This window comes from Cannabis sativa, chromosome 7 (assembly GCF_029168945.1).
Source record: "Cannabis sativa cultivar Pink pepper isolate KNU-18-1 chromosome 7, ASM2916894v1, whole genome shotgun sequence".
Taxonomy (NCBI): domain Eukaryota; kingdom Viridiplantae; phylum Streptophyta; class Magnoliopsida; order Rosales; family Cannabaceae; genus Cannabis; species Cannabis sativa.
Genome location: NC_083607.1, coordinates 58,200,902 through 58,218,636, shown reverse-complemented (window position 1 = coordinate 58,218,636; position 17,735 = coordinate 58,200,902). Strand labels below are relative to the sequence as shown.

Sequence of the window (17,735 nt, the reverse complement as noted above, 5' to 3'; positions counted from 1 at the left end):
AATATAGCTTTATTTTATTCAATGGATTGTATGAATGTCCATACAAAGAAAGAAAGAGAGTTGGAATGTTAAAAGAGATGGTTAGTGGTAACATCAATAATAGAGCTATGCTTCTCTTCTTGTTTGCTCTACAAATTCTTAATCATTTTAATAAATTTTACAAATGAGACTTATTTTAAAGGAATATAATTAATTAGTTGAAAGTTTTAGTGGTTATATTAATTATAATTTTAAATAAAATTAATTAAAATATTATTATATAAATTTATTTTTTTTTAAAAATAATTAAAAATTTAAATTAGTCATAAAAAAGTGACAATTATGTTGGGAGTTAGATTTAGAATTTTAATTAGCTGAACATGATAAGTAGTTAATTATTATTTTATTCTTTTTTTTTTTAAAAAAGAATTATATGCTAATTTAAATGATATTAAATTGGATCAATTAAAAAAAGAAATTTTCTAGGATATTATTTCATAGATACATCTGTAATTTTCATTAATAGGCAAATCAGATAATAGATTACATGACGATAAATTGCTCAATGAGCATAATCAATAAGATAGACAACATATGCCGTTTACAGATTTAGGAAAAGAAAAATCCTAATAACACCTTCAAGTAAAAGACTAATAAGTTGACAACATTAAAGCATTAAAGAAGCGTGAAGACTGCTAGGTCTCCAATACAAATGAATATGTGTCGAATCACACAACTATAAATGGCTATCGGCCAAAGATCATTCAATAAAAATTAAGTAATAATAACCTATTTATTAAATATAGAATACAAAGAAATAATCAAACGACTAACTACAGTGATAACAATTGTAACAAACCATCGCATCATAAATTATGGGGTAAATACTATTTTGGACCCTCTGTTTTACAAAAGTTACCAATTGGACCCTGTGTTTTGTTAAATGACAAAATGGACCCTGTATTTTCTAAAATAGTACAAATAGGACCCTGAATTGATTTTTTGTCAAAATAAAGTTTAATTATAATCCAATCTAAAAGTGTTATGACAAAACTGTATACATTTTTTTGTATCTATTCGTATTAAGCATTGTCTTCAAGTTGGTTGTATTAAAAAAAAAGTTGTTAAAAATTAAGCTCAGGGTCCTATTTTTACTATTTTAAAAAATACAGGGTCCATTTTGTCATTTAACAAAACACAAGGTCCAATCTGTAACTTTTGCAAAATACAGGGTCCAAAATGGTATTTACCCTAAATTATGGGACCAATAAAAATTTGAAAATCTCCGAGATGTGAATGTGGACAAGACTAACATCCCCTGACATGAATAAATAAAGTCCTACTACCATAATAATAGCAAGGTGGTATATCAACACTTTTTTTCTCTTTAAGAATTTATAGATCCAAACCCCAACCCTAGCCAACAACCCCCACCCCGCCCATAATAGAACCTCAACCGTCGACCACCACTAACCACCACATCATAGCAGACTCACCACATACGACCACCACCCATAACAGACCAATGCCAGCCAATCCCAACTCAACAACCTGTTAACTTGAGAAAAGGACTCAAAAAACCAAAAACACTACCAAAAGAAAAAGAGAGATCCACTCTGAGAAAGTCAAGCCACTCATAAACATTCCCAACCAGAGCCACACCCAAGGCCAATAATAGCCGACGAGCCCTGGTCGGTAGAAATAAAAAGGAGCCTTCAGAGGGTTATAGGAAAAACCCTAATAGAGCACACTAAAAAAAATGTTTCAGTTTTGTTTAACAACTAGAAATATTTGCATACTCTTCTTGGTGAGAAATTCATCCATTTATTTCTCATAAAACAAATCATCCTTCAATCTATTATTTATTTAATTAATAAAATATGCATCCTTCCAACCAAGTTAAAATTTTCTTTTGGTTTAAAACCCACCATTTTATGTATGTGTAATTATATATGCATATAGGTTAAAAGAAAAAAATTAGAATTTCTCGTTCGTAAATTTATAGCTATTGAAAGTTATCTGGCCAGGCCAACTGGCCTTTCATGGGCTTAAGTGTAGCTTGGTCAGGGTTGTGTTTTGCTAATGTCATTTGCTACTGCGATTAACTTTGTCCCTGTGATATCTTTTTGAATATTTTAGTTTTGTCTCTACGACATGGTTTTCAATATTTTAATCTTGTTTATGTGACATGATTTTAAATATTTTAGTCTTGTCTATGTGATTGAGTTTGTTTCATTGTTGATTTTTCTTTGTTCTTCAATGACTTGCTATTAAATCCCTGTTAGTGATTGGGTATAACAAGAATTTTGCAATTAAAGGGGATAATAGTAGTGCAGTTACGTACCTTACACAATAGTTGAGTGCTCAAGCTACGTGGTTAAACTTGCTGCAACAGTTTCCACTGTTGTATATTCTGAGAGTGGATGAAACATAATATATGTATTCTTATAGTTAACTGTGATACTGTAATTTTTTTTCATATGATTTTATTTGATTTTTTTGTCAAACAATCTAGAAATTAGGGAATAATCCGACTAATTATTTAGTTCGTTTTTCTAATTTTAATCATGGTCATGTCTCCAACAAAGGAGATGTTCGATTAGATTGCACGCTATTATTTAATAAAATTTCTTTATTTATTAAAAAAAACCCACCATCTTTAATAGAATAAATACCATTTAGACCTTGTATTTTACAAAAATTACAGATTAGACCATCTATTTTGTTAAATGATAAAATAGATCTAAAACTGATTTTTTATCAAAATAAAACTTAATAATAATCTGACCTAGAGATGTTATGACAAAACTGGTTAAATTTTCTACATCTGTTTGTAGTTAGAATTAAGAATTATTTTTAAGTTGGTTTTATTAAACAAAATTGTTGAAAGTTGAGCTCAAAGTCCTATTTGTACTATTTTAAAAATACATGATCAATTTTATCATTTAACAAAATAAAATGTCCAATTAATAAAAAATACAGGGCTCGTTTGGAACGTCGTATTAGGTCGTATTGTATTGTATTATATTGAATTGGATTATATATCATATTTTTATATAATACTATATTAAACTTTTATTTATACTAAAATATTATATATTTAGGTGTCTATAAAAATTAATACCATATATAGTTTTACATAAAAATATTGTATAAAATACAATTCAATATAATACAATACGATTTAATACGGCGTTCCAAACGAACCCACAGAGTCCATTTTATCATTTAGCAAAATAAAATGTAGAATCTATAACTATTACAAAATACAACAGGTATAAAACAATATTTACTCTTTTTAATATTATTTATTTTTATTTTTTTTTAAAAAAAAATGTTCGTTCACCGTTTTTTTTAACACAAAAAGTTCGTTTATCGTTACGTTACAGAATCTAACATAATCCAAAACCAACCAATGAAATTCAACCACAATATCCACGTGTCAAACTTCCACAACTATATTCAATCCAAACTCCAACCAATTAACCAACCTCCATTGTTGATCTCTGCAACAAACATCATCAACAACAACAATGACAACACTTCACTCATCTCTACCCCTCTTACCTTCATCTTCATCTTCATCATCATCATCATCATCACAATCATCTTCTTCATCATCATTTTCTCTACCAAACATGCCCTTAATCCCACCAAAACCCAACAAAAGCCTTCTCCACAAACACCCACTCTACGCCCCAACCCAATCCAACCTCTCTCTCCAAATCAAAGAAAAAATAGTCTGTCTCGAAATCATGGGTATCGATTCAGGCAAAGCCCTAGCCAAAAACCCTTCACTCCACACCACAACACTCGATTCAATCCAATCAACAATCTCTTTCCTCAGATCTAAAGGAATCCAACAAAAAGATCTCAAAAAAATCTTCGGAATGTGCCCCAAAATACTAACCTCAGATATCGCCGCCGATCTAATCCCAATCTTCGATTTCCTCGCTCAAGATCTTCAAGTCCCTTTTCACAATCTCCGTAAGGTCATCAACAAGTGCCCTAGACTTCTCGCTTCCAGCGCCAGAGACCAGCTCAAACCTGCTCTGTTCTACCTCCAGAGGTTAGGGTTTAGGAATTTGGAGTCTCTGGCTGAGAACGACGCCGTTTTACTGGTTTCGAGCGTTGAGAAGACTCTGATTCCGAAGCTGAGATTCTTGGAGGAGAGATTGGAGGTTTCGAAGGAGGAAGCGGTGGGTATGGTGGTGAGGTGTCCGAGTCTTTTCACTTTCAGTATTGAGAATAATTTGAAGCCGAAATTGGAGTATTTGGTTGGGGAAATGGAGAGGAAGGTGGAAGAGGTTAAGGAGTTTCCTCAGTATTTTGCTTTTAGTTTGGAGAAGAGGATTAAGCCTAGGCATTTGGAGATTGTGAAGAGAGGATTGGGGAAAGAGATGGGTCTGCCATTGATGCTTATCTCTACTGATCACGAGTTTACACAGTTAATTAACCCTAACCAGTAACCAGTAACCAGTAACCAGTAACTAGTGCTCTCTCTCTCTCTCTATATATATATTAATATTAATATTATTAATTGTTGTTAATTAAATATCAGTGTCTTATAACATTAAATATAAATAAATAATTACATCATAATTAATTTTAAATATTGATTTAGAGCATCTCAATGATAACATAAGGTACTAAAACTCTTCTATCATTCAAAAATATATTAATTTAATTTATATTTTTTTATTATATCATTTTTCACACTCTTAAATTTAAAAAATAAATTTCCAAAATAATTTTCAAGAATGATATTGCATACCTTCTCATTTAGAGGAACTATACCACAAATAATACAATACAATCCAAGTCAATATTATATAACACAATACAATACAACACACGATTAATGATACGACAACTTCAACATAAGGCAGTAGTGATGTCGGGACCAACATCAGGGAGCAGCCTTGACCTCCATGATTCATATAATCTCACAACAAGAATTAACTACATCATAACTTGTCTTTACAAATTATAAAGTACCCAAAATAGAAGACATAACCACCCAACAAATGAAAATATAATGCACAAAAGCAAAATGGCAGCCAGAGCTCCAAACAAGATAGGCTGATTCTTTCAATACAAGAATTAGTAGTCTTTGTGGCCCGTGCCAAAACATAGGTAACCAAAGCTAGTACAACTGCTGCCATTATCCAAATTGGGTCTCAAATGGGAAAAGCTTTCTGATTGAAATTTCACTTGGATATTAAGGTTGCCAATGTGGAGATGCTGAACCCAATAATCTCATGCAACACACCATAATTTTTGATTATGAATAATATCACATGATGGAGAACATGATGTGTATATATAAAGTGATGTAATTAATTGAGTAATTTGCGGCATAAATACCTAAGTTTAACTTTGAGTTGTAAATAAACACCTAACTTATTTTTTTGGTGGTAAAAATACCTTCCGTCAATATTTTGTTGCAAATGGGGTACCTAACGTTAAGTTATCTGTTAAATGCCAACTAAGTACACACTTGGCATCATTTAATAGGTCCAAGTCATTTTTTTTAATTTTATATAAGAATCATTAAAATTAAAATAATATTTTAAAAGTAAAATAAAAAAAAATAAAGAAACTTTTTAAAAACAACTTACGAAACAATATCTGACTAATCTTTTTTAATATCAAAATCAATTCTTTAAAACAATCTTACAAAAAAACTCTTCAAAAGAAAAAATAAACAACACCAGATATTCTCATGCTCTCGTTCATCATCTTCAGCATATATATAAATCAAATTGCAGAATAAAAAAATTCAAAAATTTAATGGGTCATTCTTCCACAAACCCATCAGATCCAAAATAAACCTTGAACTTTTTATCAAAAGTATAAAAAGAACTCCAGAAATTTATTATCTATTTGCCCAAGGAACCCACTAGATCTAAACCCAAGAGAACCCCCACGCCTTCAGAGAATCGTCGAAGCTGCCACCGTCGTCTTCAGAGGATCCTGAAACCCCAAAGCCCCATCTCCCTCTCGGGAGCTTTTCTCTCTCTTTCTCTTGCTCTTGGAGTTCGCCGGTGTTAATGGCAGAATGTGGTAGACCCCGCCGACACTAATGGAAAATTTCAACTAGCTAGCACTGATCTGAACGCCATGGCGGTGACATGTTACAAATCCTCCTCCTACAATCAGCTCCGTCAATGTCGTTGGCTCACCACCACAGGAGGTCGTTTTTCCTAACCGCCGATGTATTAGGATCTCTGTGTCAACGTCCATAGTAGGTTGTGATTTGTTTTTAATGTTATTTGATTATTTAGGGTTTTTTCTTCCACAAATTCTAAGTTTGAGTTTGTGTTTACACGAGGATGGTTGTAATTTTGTTTGTGTAATGTTTTGATTTGTTAGGTTTAATTTTAATTTGTTGTAGATATGTTTGTGCATTTCTTTTTAATCTGGTATATGCTATTTTTTTTTTAAAAAAATGATATATGCTTCGAACAGTTTTTGGTTTATTTTATTTTAATTTAATTTTTATATATTTAAATGATTTTTTTTAATTTTAAAATAATTTTTATAAATAAAAAAACAAATGACTTGGACCAATTAGATAATGCCAACTATGTATTTAGTTGGCATTTAACAGAGAATTTAACGCTAGGTACCTCATTTGCAACAAAATATTGACAGAAGGTATTTTTACCGCTAAAAAAATAAGTTAGGTATTTATTTGCAACTCAGAGTTAAACTTAGGTATTTACGCCGCAAATTACTCTAATTAATTATATGCAATTGTATTTTGTCGTAGCAATTTCTTCCCATATATTATTAATTAATTTTATTATGATGTCATGTAATTATAGATAAAACACAAAGTCAAAGATTGGTCACTAATTGGCCGAGTCAAGAAAGTTCAAAGTTGGGGCAGTGGACCTACGTACTTTAATTTTTATATAGTCAAAATAGAGAATTCTTCTATATATTTAGGATATATATAAAAAGAAGGGATACACAGCAATATACATGTAATTATAGGTACGTATATGTACATGTAAAACACAAAGTCATCTAATTATAAATATTTGTACGTACGTACATGTAAATAATTACACAATCATGTAATTATAAATCTATGTACATGTAAAACACAAAGCCATGCATATAAGTATTTATATATATAATCATTGGTTGGGGCAGTGGAATTTTTATATAGTCAAAAGTGAAATGGAAATATTTAGAATATAAAAAAACATAATAATAAAAAAACTGATCACACGTGGTGTTCTTTTTTCTTTTCTTTTGTTTTGTTTTTTTTTTTTTTTTGAGAGAGAACATTCTGAATGGGGGAAAATGAAATATTGTCGACTAGGGTGTTAAAGAAGCTACTTTATTACCTTTGGAATTAGGGGTCTTTCTGAAACATATTTTTGTGTTATTGAGAATAATTTTGAAATGGTTATCAATGTATTGAAGGGAACTTGTTTCAGTTACTACAAAAAAAAGTCATTTTTAATGATAAGTTTTTAGTCATAAGACTCGTAACATAAATTTTTTATAAAAAATGTAATTTTTAGTCACAATAAAAAATTACTTGTAACTAATATATAGTATTTAGATACAAATTGTCACTAATTTTGTTTTAGTCACAACAATTATTGTGATTAAAAGCACATTTAGTCACAACAAATTGTGATTTTCGTAACTAATACTTTTAGCTACGGATTTTTTAGTCACAATGCATGAATAATAATTTATAATTAGTCACAATTTTTTTACTTTTAGCTAGTCATAAAAAGTAAGATTTTTTATAGTGAGTTGAAGTATTAGTAACTATGTGATTCAATGTAAACATATCTTTAATCTTTTGTTTAATTGTAATTTTTCATTTATTTCAAGATAGTGTAATTTTGTTGCCCATAATATAATTAACAAGTGGGCTTTCGTGAGAATGTAACTGATATGATCGATTTTTTGCTCTAGCTACCAGATAACATCATATGTAATGATTATAAAATCTAATTTTATTGTATTAATCTACAAACACCTTTTATTCAAAAATAAATAAATAAAAAACTAGGGTGTCAAAGAAGCAACCGATTCCTATTATCCTATATAAATGTATAGAGTGAAGCTTAATATAATTCATATATCAAATAAGCAAGTATTTATAATTACTCATTCCTCTGATTGGAATTAATTTAAGGTACCTCTCACTCCTCCTTAAGTTTTGTCAGTGTGTATTTATATATCCCTTTATGTATTCATCTAATTAAAGTTTCTTTTTTCTTTTAGGAACTGAAGATTAACAAAAAAAAAAAAAAAAAAAAAAACAGCTGCCCAAGAAAATCAGAAGAGGTTAATTATGTCATTTCATAAGATCATTGAATTTAGCATCTTCACATTAACAACCTTAATCCAAATAAAGTTTCATTCAAAGAGTTATTCCCCATTTGATACCCAATATGGAATAATGGTAGCATTTGTTGTAGCTTTGCTTACTTATGTTTTGGCATGGGCCATAGAGACATTCATAATAAATGACAATATTAATAATAATAATAATAATATGAATAATGATGATGAAGTAAGAAGAAGTGTTTGGGTTTCAATAAGAAAAATGAGGGTGTTGTTTGGAGGTGTGGCATCCATTTTGCTTTTGTGCATTATATTTCCATTTGTTGGGTGGTTATGTCTCTTATTTTGGACAATTTTATTTGTAAAGACAAGTTATGAAGTAGTTAACGATCTAAATCTTGTCAAGGTATACGAGTTATGGAGATGGAACCTCCATAACCCCTGTACCTTGACATTACCACCTTTGGTAGAAGTGGTCATATCATCAGTTTAATGGGTTTGTGTTTCAGTGAATAAGTTTTATGTTGAAGAAGAAGTTGTGTGAATTGAAACAATTTGAGATATCTTTATCTTTGACAAGATTACTTTAGAACATGGAGAAGTTAGTCAACTTAAAACATCTTATGATTGAGTGGCATGCTTTCTGGAAAATATCAGTTTAATTCTTTTAAGGGTAATTATACAAATAAGACACTGAACTAATTTTTTGTCAAAATAAAATTTAATAATAATATGATCTAGAGATATTATGACAAAACTGGTTATATTTTCTGTATCTGTTCGTGTTAGAAATTATCTTAAAGTTGGTAATATTAAAAAATAAAATTATTGAAATTGAACTCAGAGTCTTATTTTTACTGTTTTAAAATTTATAATTAAAGTCAATTTTATCATTTAACAAAACAGAGAGTCTAATTAATAACTTTTACAAAATACAGAGAACAAAATAGTATTTACCAGTTCTTTAATTAGTAGAGTTATGGTGGGAAAACAATGAAATGTCACTTGAATTGAAGGTACTCTAAAAGAGTTCATCATTCTTGGGTGTGAGATTTGGGATAAGTTTGTTGAAATTGGTGTTACTTAAAGCAATTGTAAACAAGTGCCATTATCTCCCAACAATAGATCAAATTAGGTTTTTTATTTCCATCTCAAGATCGAACATTCTCTCAAAATCAGAGCCAAGTGAATAGGTTTTAGATCATTTCTTTTTCTCTCAAACCTAGTCTAGTAATAAAGACGTGCCCTAATTACCTGAACTTATCTTAATAAAACAAAATGATCGATAAAGAATCGCTTCACAATCGATTCGTTGTTTAAACACATTAGATGATACGTTAGGATACAATCTGGGTGAGTTTGAGTGTTTGAGATCTAGGAGAGCGGGCTAGCTAAGATCATTTTTTTTTTCAGAACCACCATTGTTGAAGCTTCGAAGATACATTCTTGAAACGAACCCCGATTCAAGCGTATTAGAAAGTGATATTAAAGCTTAAGGGACACCTCAGGAGTGGTTTGGACGTGAAAAAACTGAGAAAAATAGTCTGGATTGAAGATTTGTGATTTCAGAGACCATGTTTCACGGTGTACCGTCCTTGAAGAAGAAGAATTGGTTCCATTGTTTTGGGCTTCGTATTTTTGGTATTTTTAAGTCCTAGTTAGGTAAGTAAGACAGTAGGATCAATTTCCAAGTGAAATAACGAGCCAAGCACAACAAGGGAGCCAAAATTTCCACCGTTGCCGGAGATGACACGTGTGCTGGCGAGGATTTTGGCAACACTTCGACGAGGGGTTTAGGTGTTTCTAGGGCTACTGTCAAGTTTGATAATTTTCTTGCTATCATTTAATTTATTATAAATTAATTGATTTATTCTATAAATTAATAATAAAAAATGGGAAGGCTGTTTAGAAAAATTTGAATTAATTATATTTGATTCATTATAGAGTATAAACTCTTACCATTTGATTTATGGAGATCATTAATTAATTATTATTATTTTTTTAAATAAACTACATAACCGTATATGATATTTGTTGCCCCTGATTTCACCTAATATACGTGGACCAATCGAACAGGGACACGTGGATCAGATAACTTGTAAATATTTGCTAAGTCTTTGCATGCCACAAGGAAGCACCCTGGGCATAGGTCCCGGAGGAGGCACCCGGAGTGCAAGGTGCTCCCGGAAGCTCGCATAACATAAAGCCTCTCCGTGAGGTGTCAGGCTTCTCCTGAGCAATCAAGTCACATTTAATGCTGCATGGGAGGAAGCGTGTTGGGACTGCAACACGCAATAAAGTCTGACGGCACAACCTCCAAACAGCAGCGCCACAGTAATGATCATTTAAGTCTAGCGACGGCTACTCTGCGAAGAGTCACATCAATCACAAGGCAAAAAGGACATTCCTCATAAAAACCCTACAGCACCTAGGGATTTGACCATGCATTACTCATGGTATATTCATTGGGAATACCCAACTTTATGGATACTTACAGATACGTTTGTAAGAACAATTCTAGGGATTACCCCACCAAAACACTATAAATACCCCCTCAAAGCTCATTAAATGGGATCGAGAATCTTGGGCTGCATATGAGCAAGAAGAGTAAATACTCACCAAGAACATTCTCTGTATTTATAAAGGTGACATTCCCTCAAGTGTAGAATCTGTATTAAATACATCCATTAATAACAAAGACTCGTGGACTAAGGCTCATTAACGCCCCAACCACGTAAAAATCCTTCTCTCACTTTCTTACAGCTCAATATTATAAACATATTTTAGTAGTTGCCGAAAATCTCGGTCAACATTTTGGTGCTTTCATTGAGAGCTGAAGAAAGCTGCTACAAAACGAGCATTCGACTTCACAAATATGGTGGAGACAAGAAGTACACGTCAGCCTCGCCCTCTGGAAGATGCTCAAGACCCAAACGAGGAAGATGTAGCCTCAAGAGCAGCAGAGGAGTCCGAGGAAGAAGAAATAGTCCCCGATGAGGACTACGAGGGAAACCTCGACGAGTATGCCTATGACGAAGGAAGTTACTCGGAACTGGTGCTTCTTAGACAAAAAGCTATCGATCACGAAGCCGAGATCGAAGCTCAGAAAGCGCAAAACTAGAAAATGCAGGAAGTGATGCTAGCCATGCAAAAAGCCATGGAAGCAGCTGGCATTCACGTGCACCCCAAGGCAATGACCGCTGGACTCAACAGGGAGCCAGCGACATCTTCGCCTAATTCCCAGCAGCAGAAATCTAGGGAGCCTAGCCCTATAAGGTATCCTGCTGAGGGAAATCAAACAAAAAACCCTACTTCTACCCCTGGGCGAAAGAAAAAGGTGCAGGATCCGCGAAAGGTCCGCTCAGATTTCCTTAAAGGGAAAGGTTCGCAGAGGGGCAAGCCCCAAAAAGGGAGTCTTGGCCCTCAGGATCGAGGGGACCGAAAAAGCGTTTCTGTGCACCAGGAACCAGGGGGTAGAGGGAGAAGAGGACAGAGATGTCCTCCCATTGATCTGAGAAATCAAATCAATGGGAATCAAGGTGACCTCCGGGATCACCTTGACCAAAAAAGAAACGGGCCCGTGGTTTCCTCGGGTACGTTAAATGAAGGAATTATAGCGGAACTCGCCATACTCCGAAAAGACATTGCTCGAGTCTCCCGGAGGCAGAAGGGAGACGACTCCGATTCAGACAGCGAGGATCGGGAGCCATGTGCCAAGCACATCCTGGAGGCGGAGCTCCCTAAAAACTTCAAGATGCCCGAAATGGTGGCACATACCGGGAACTTTTATCCCAGCGACCACCTGTCACGGTTCAACCGTGTCATGACGGTCATGAGGGTCAGCAATGACGCCAAGTGTCTGTGCTTCCCACTCACTCTAATTGGGTCCGCGGAGGAATGGTTCAAAAAACTGGAACCAAGATCCGTGGGCTGTTGGAACAAGCTGCAGACCAACTTCCGGAGACAGTTTGTCGCCGCAAGAAAGGTCAACTTGGAGGTCAGTGCCTTGACTAATATCAAGCAACTGCCTATCGAGACCTTGAAGAATTACATCAAGAGGTTCCGAGAGGAAGCCTCGAAGACTAAGAAGGTTGATGACGGACAACAGCTTGCACTTCTCCAAGCAGGAATCCGTACTGGGACTCCCTTCTGGAATGAATTGCGACGAAGGGGCTGCCAGCCTCCAGGACTTCCAGAAAAGAGTCCAAAAATATCTCAACCTCGAAGAAGCCCAAATCGTGGCTTATGGAGGCTATTATCCCACCGGATAGCAGGTACATGCCCGAGTATCGCCCCTGCATCGCCCCGACCGCAACTCCACAAGTGAGTGGCATACAATTCTCTGCTACCCCCGGGTATAGCCAGGGCCAAGCTTTGGCACCAGCATCTTCTCATTTTGGCAACCCGTCCGGAGTAAATGGGCAAGCTCCTTCACATGCTGCCCCGACTGCTAGCTTAACAGGCCCTTCCCAGGGATCGAGGAGTAAAAGGTCCTCCAAAGGTAGCACCCGAACGGGAGAGAAGCGCCAGAAAAAAGGGTACACCCCCCAATATACTCAATACACGGAGCTATCGGACTCCCAGGAACGTGTGTACTTCGCCACTAGGCAAAATACGCACTACCGGAGACCGCAGCCATTGTACAAAGACAGCTCCCGGAGAGATCCGAGCAAAAGATGCGAGTACCACAACGACATTGGTCATAGTACCAACGAATGTAAGAATCTCAAAGACGAGATCGAAAATCTAATCCGATTGGGCCACCTCTATGAGTGGATCAAGAATAGGTTGCCCCACCTTAATCCGGGTCAGGTGGCTGAGGGTATGCCTCCGGGAACACCAGGGGGTACGGCAGGAGTATTGGCTCCAGCTGCTCCCGCAGGTGACGCCCAGCATATTCCCGGACTGCCGCCCCGGCCTAACGGGCGGGTAGCCATGATCTCCGGAGGTCCCCATATCGGAGGGAGTACTCGCAAGGAGCGAAAGCAATACGCCGAGGCCGCAAAACACAATGAGATATGGGAAGTTACTCAACTCCCAGCTCAAAGGCCTCGGCTGATGGACCAACCCATCACGTTCACGGAAGAAGACGCCAAGACGGTGCGCTTCCCTCATCACGACCCCTTGGTCATAGAAACCCCCATCGCGAATAAAGTGGTGGCCAGAGTCTTAATTGACAATGGGAGTTCCGTGAACCTACTCTTCAAAGAAGCCTTCACCCCGATAGGCTTGACCGACCGTGACCTCTCGCCTAGTGGATCCCAGCTCACAGGGTTCAACGGGACGACACTTATCCCAATGGGAAAAGTGAGGCTCCCGGTCACCCTATGCCCGGACACTCCCCAAAGCACATTTAAATATTGCACCTTCGTGGTGGTGGACTGTCCGACAGCCTACAATGTAATCCTCGGCCGACCGGCCCTAGTAGACTTTGGTGCAATCACTTCGATCCAACATCTGTGCCTAAAATTCCCTACCCAGGAGGCCGGAGTCGGGACTGTGAGGGGGAATCAGGGAGAAGCAAGGCAATGTTATAATGTTGCCACCCACCTACCCGTACTTATGGTCCGGGAGTCCGCTGAGGCAGAGACGGCTGAAGAGGATGAGTTGGATCCTCGTGTAGGGTCCGAAAGGATCGTGGAACCAATGGAGGACGTCGAAGAAATACCAGTGTGCGACGTCGACTCCACCAAAGTACTCCGGTTAGGGAAGAACCTGGACCCGGAGGAAAAGGACAAAATAATAAAAACACTGAAGGGCGCCATCGACATCTTCGCATGGCGCCAAGAAGACATGACCGTCATAAGCCCTCATGTCATCACACATGTACTCAATGTCAACCCGAACATGCCTCCTGTACAGCAAAAGAGACGCCCGCTCGACTCGGTGAAAGCCGAAGCTCTAGAGAAAGAGGTGGATAAGCTTTTGACCAACGGCATGATCCGCGACGTGTACTATCCGGAGTGGCTGGCCAATCCGGTCCTGGTGCCCAAGCCGAACGGAACTTGGCGAGTTTGTATAGACTTCACTGATCTAAACAAAGCTTGTCCAATAGACTGTTTCCCGCTGCCCAGGATTGACCAAATGGTAGACGCCACTTCCGGATTCAAACTGTTATCTTTTATGGATGCCTATGCTAGGTACAATCAAATAAAAATGCATACGGCAGACCAGGAGTGCACTAGCTTCAGGACCGATAAGGGGGTATACTGCTACCTAGTCATGCCTTTCGGACTGAAAAACACCGGAGCAACCTATCAAAGAATGGTTAACCGGATGTTTAAAGGCCTCCTGAGACGAAACATGGAGGTGTACGTGGACGACATGCTCGTCAAATCCAAAGCATGCAACAGCCATGCAAGCGACTTAGAAGAATGCTTTGAAGTTGTCCGGAGATACGGTATGAAACTCAACCCAAAGAAGTGCACCTTCGGGGTCAAATCAGGAAAGTTCCTGGGTTTCATAGTCAGCCAAAGGGGGATTGAAGCAAACCCGGAAAAAATCCAGGCTCTCCTGAATATGCCATCCCCCAAGAAGCATAAAGATGTGCAGAGCTTGACCGGAAAGGTAGCTGCATTGAGCCGTTTTATCTCACGGTCCACGGACAAGTGCATACCCTTCTTCAACGTGCTAAAGAAATGCCAAAAGTTCGAATGGTCGGACGAGTGCGAGGAGGCATTCAAAAGGCTAAAAGATCACATGGCCAAGACTCCTATCCTATCGAAACCCGTCCTTGGAGAAGACTTGTTTCTTTACTTGGCCGTCTCCGAGCACGCGGTCAGCGCTGCCTTGGTCCGGGAAGAAGAGAAAACTCAGCATCCCGTGTACTATGTCAGTAAGTGCATGATAGGAGCCGAGACGAGGTACCCGGTCATTGAAAAACTAGTATTTTGCCTCCTGATGGCGTCAAGGAAGTTAAGGCCATACTTCCAAGCCCATCCGATCAAGATTCTGACCAACCACCCGCTCCGGCAATGAAGCGTCCGGAAGACTCCTCAAGTGGGCAATGGAGCTAAGTCAATTCGACTTGCACTACGTCCCCCGGATTTCTATAAAAGGCCAAGCCTTGGCATACTTCATTACTGAATGCAACGAAGCCGAGGCAACAGCAAATACGCCGGTACCACCAATCCCCACCTGGAGGGTATTTGTAGACGGAGCTTCTAATGAGAACGGTTCAGGAGCCGGGGTGGCTATGATATCACCAACTGGACTGCGACTCCAGGCGGCCCTCCGATTTGACTTCACAGCTTCAAACAATGAGGCCGAATATGAAGCCCTGATAGCAGGGCTGAAATTGGCAAAAGCTGTAGGAGCCAAGAGAGTGGAAGTCTACAGTGACTCCCAACTGGTCGTAAACCAGGTATTCGGAGAATACCAAACCCGCGGCAAGCGGATGGCTGCATACGTAACAATAATCCGAGAACTGCTCCACGAGTTCGCAGACTACAAAATAGAAAGAATCCCCCGAGAAAAGAACGCTCACGCGGACTGTCTGGCTAAGTTAGCCTCGGACAGCGAAATCGAAGAGTTGGGGGTAGTACCAGTGGAATGCTTGGCAGAACCAAGCATCAAAATAAAAGAGACCACACTAACGGTTGGGCAAGAACCCAGCTGGATGGTCCCCATCATAAAATGCATAACAACAGGTGAGTTGCCCCAAGAGAGGGCACTGTCTCGAAAGATCCAGTATCAGGCTCATCGTTATGTGATGATGGACCAAATTCTCTACCGGAGAGGACTCAGCATGCCTTATTTAAGGTGTGTATCGGACCCTGAAGCTAGACAAATCATGCTAGAGGTCCACGAAGGGTTCTGTGGAGATCATACGGGAGGACCCAGCCTCTCAAAGAAAATATTGAGGCAAGGGTACTTCTGGCCAACAATGAAAAAAGATTGTATAGACTATGTCCAAAAGTGTGACTCGTGCCGAAGGTACGCGAACATACCGAGAGCCCCTCCAAATGAGATCACCCTGATGACCAGTCCCTGGCCCTTCGCGGTCTGGGGAATAAATCTCATCGGGTCTCTGCCAACAGGAAAAGGAGGGGTAAAGTATGCAATAGTAGCAGTAGACTACTTCACCAAATGGACAGAGGCTGAGCCTATGAAGACAATAACTGCCAAGAAAGCATTGGACTTTGTTATTAAAAACATAGTGTGTCGATACGGCTTGCCTCACAAAATAGTCTTCGACAATGGAAAGCAATTTGATTGCGAGGAATTTACTGACTTCTGCAACCAACACGGAGTAGTGAAGAGCTTCTCCGCGGTAGCCAGGCCTCAAACAAACGGCCAGGCGGAAGCGGTCAATAAAATCCTGAAGGTCACCTTGAAGAAGAAGCTGATGGCCTGCAAAAACAACTGGCCTGAAGAATTGCCAAGGGTATTATGGGCCTACCGGACGACCCCCAGAACCACGACCGGTCACTCGCCTTTTTCAATGGCGTACGGTTGTGAAGCAATGGTCCCGGTAGAAACATTATTCCCATCCCACAGGAGGACGACTTACGATCCTGCCACGAATCAGGCACTGCTTCAAGAAGCTTTGGATCAAGTCGAAGAACTCCGGGATGAGTCTCAAATACGGATGGCTGCTTATCTAAAGAAGGTGACCAAGTATTTTAACTCTAAGGTTAAAAACAGAAAATTCGCTATTGGGTATATGGTCCTAAGAAGGGTTTTCCCAGCCACCCAGGAACCCGGAGTGGGGGTACTTGGGCCAAATTGGGAAGGACCATATGAGATCGAGGACGAGATCGGTTCCGGCACTTACAAACTAAAAAGAATGGACGGAACCACCGTGCCAAGAGCCTGGAATGCCGATCACCTCATAAGATATTACCAGTAGCGAAATAAAACTTAGACTTTGTTCAAAGGGTTTGTACCGTCCAAATGTATACCTCCTCTACATGTTAAATAAAACTGAGTGCCTTAAAAACAAAGTTTCTATGCCACTCAGGGGGGTACTAGGGTATACCGCACGGACAGACTATTAAAACAAACTAAGTAAAATATCCTGACCCAAAGGGCAGGTCAAAAAGTATGCGCAAAAATAAAAAGCATAAGTATAAAAACCCTGATCCAAATGACAGGTTAAAAAGAGAAGTATGTGGCAAAAGAAAGATCACATATAAAATATCCTGACCCAAAGGGCAGGTCATATACATATAAATGGCCCGGGGATAGGCCTTAAAAAATATTGTCTCCCCTTCGAATAAAAACTGTTACCTATATATATATAGTTCCAAGGCAGCAACAAATATGTACAAAGAAAAAAAAAAGAGAGAATAATAAAAGAAGCGGGTGGAATCTTGGTTATACTGGGTCAATCATAAGGCAGCTCAGTCAATGCGCGGAGGAAGGCGAGGTCCGATACGTGCCTCTACCATGGCATCAAGTTTCTTCTTCTTCTCCCGAAATTTGGCAATCAT

General features: G+C 38.1%; 1 protein-coding gene across 1 annotated transcript; it reads left to right on the top strand.

Moving 5' to 3' along the window:
* Positions 1-3,458: 3,458 nt before the first annotated feature.
* On the top strand, positions 3,459-4,607 carry LOC115697914 (transcription termination factor MTEF1, chloroplastic). Its single transcript, XM_030625086.2, has one exon. The coding sequence runs from the start codon at positions 3,513-3,515 to the stop codon at positions 4,446-4,448; it is 936 nt and encodes a 311-aa protein (XP_030480946.2). The 5' UTR covers positions 3,459-3,512; the 3' UTR covers positions 4,449-4,607.
* Positions 4,608-17,735: the final 13,128 nt, after the last annotated feature.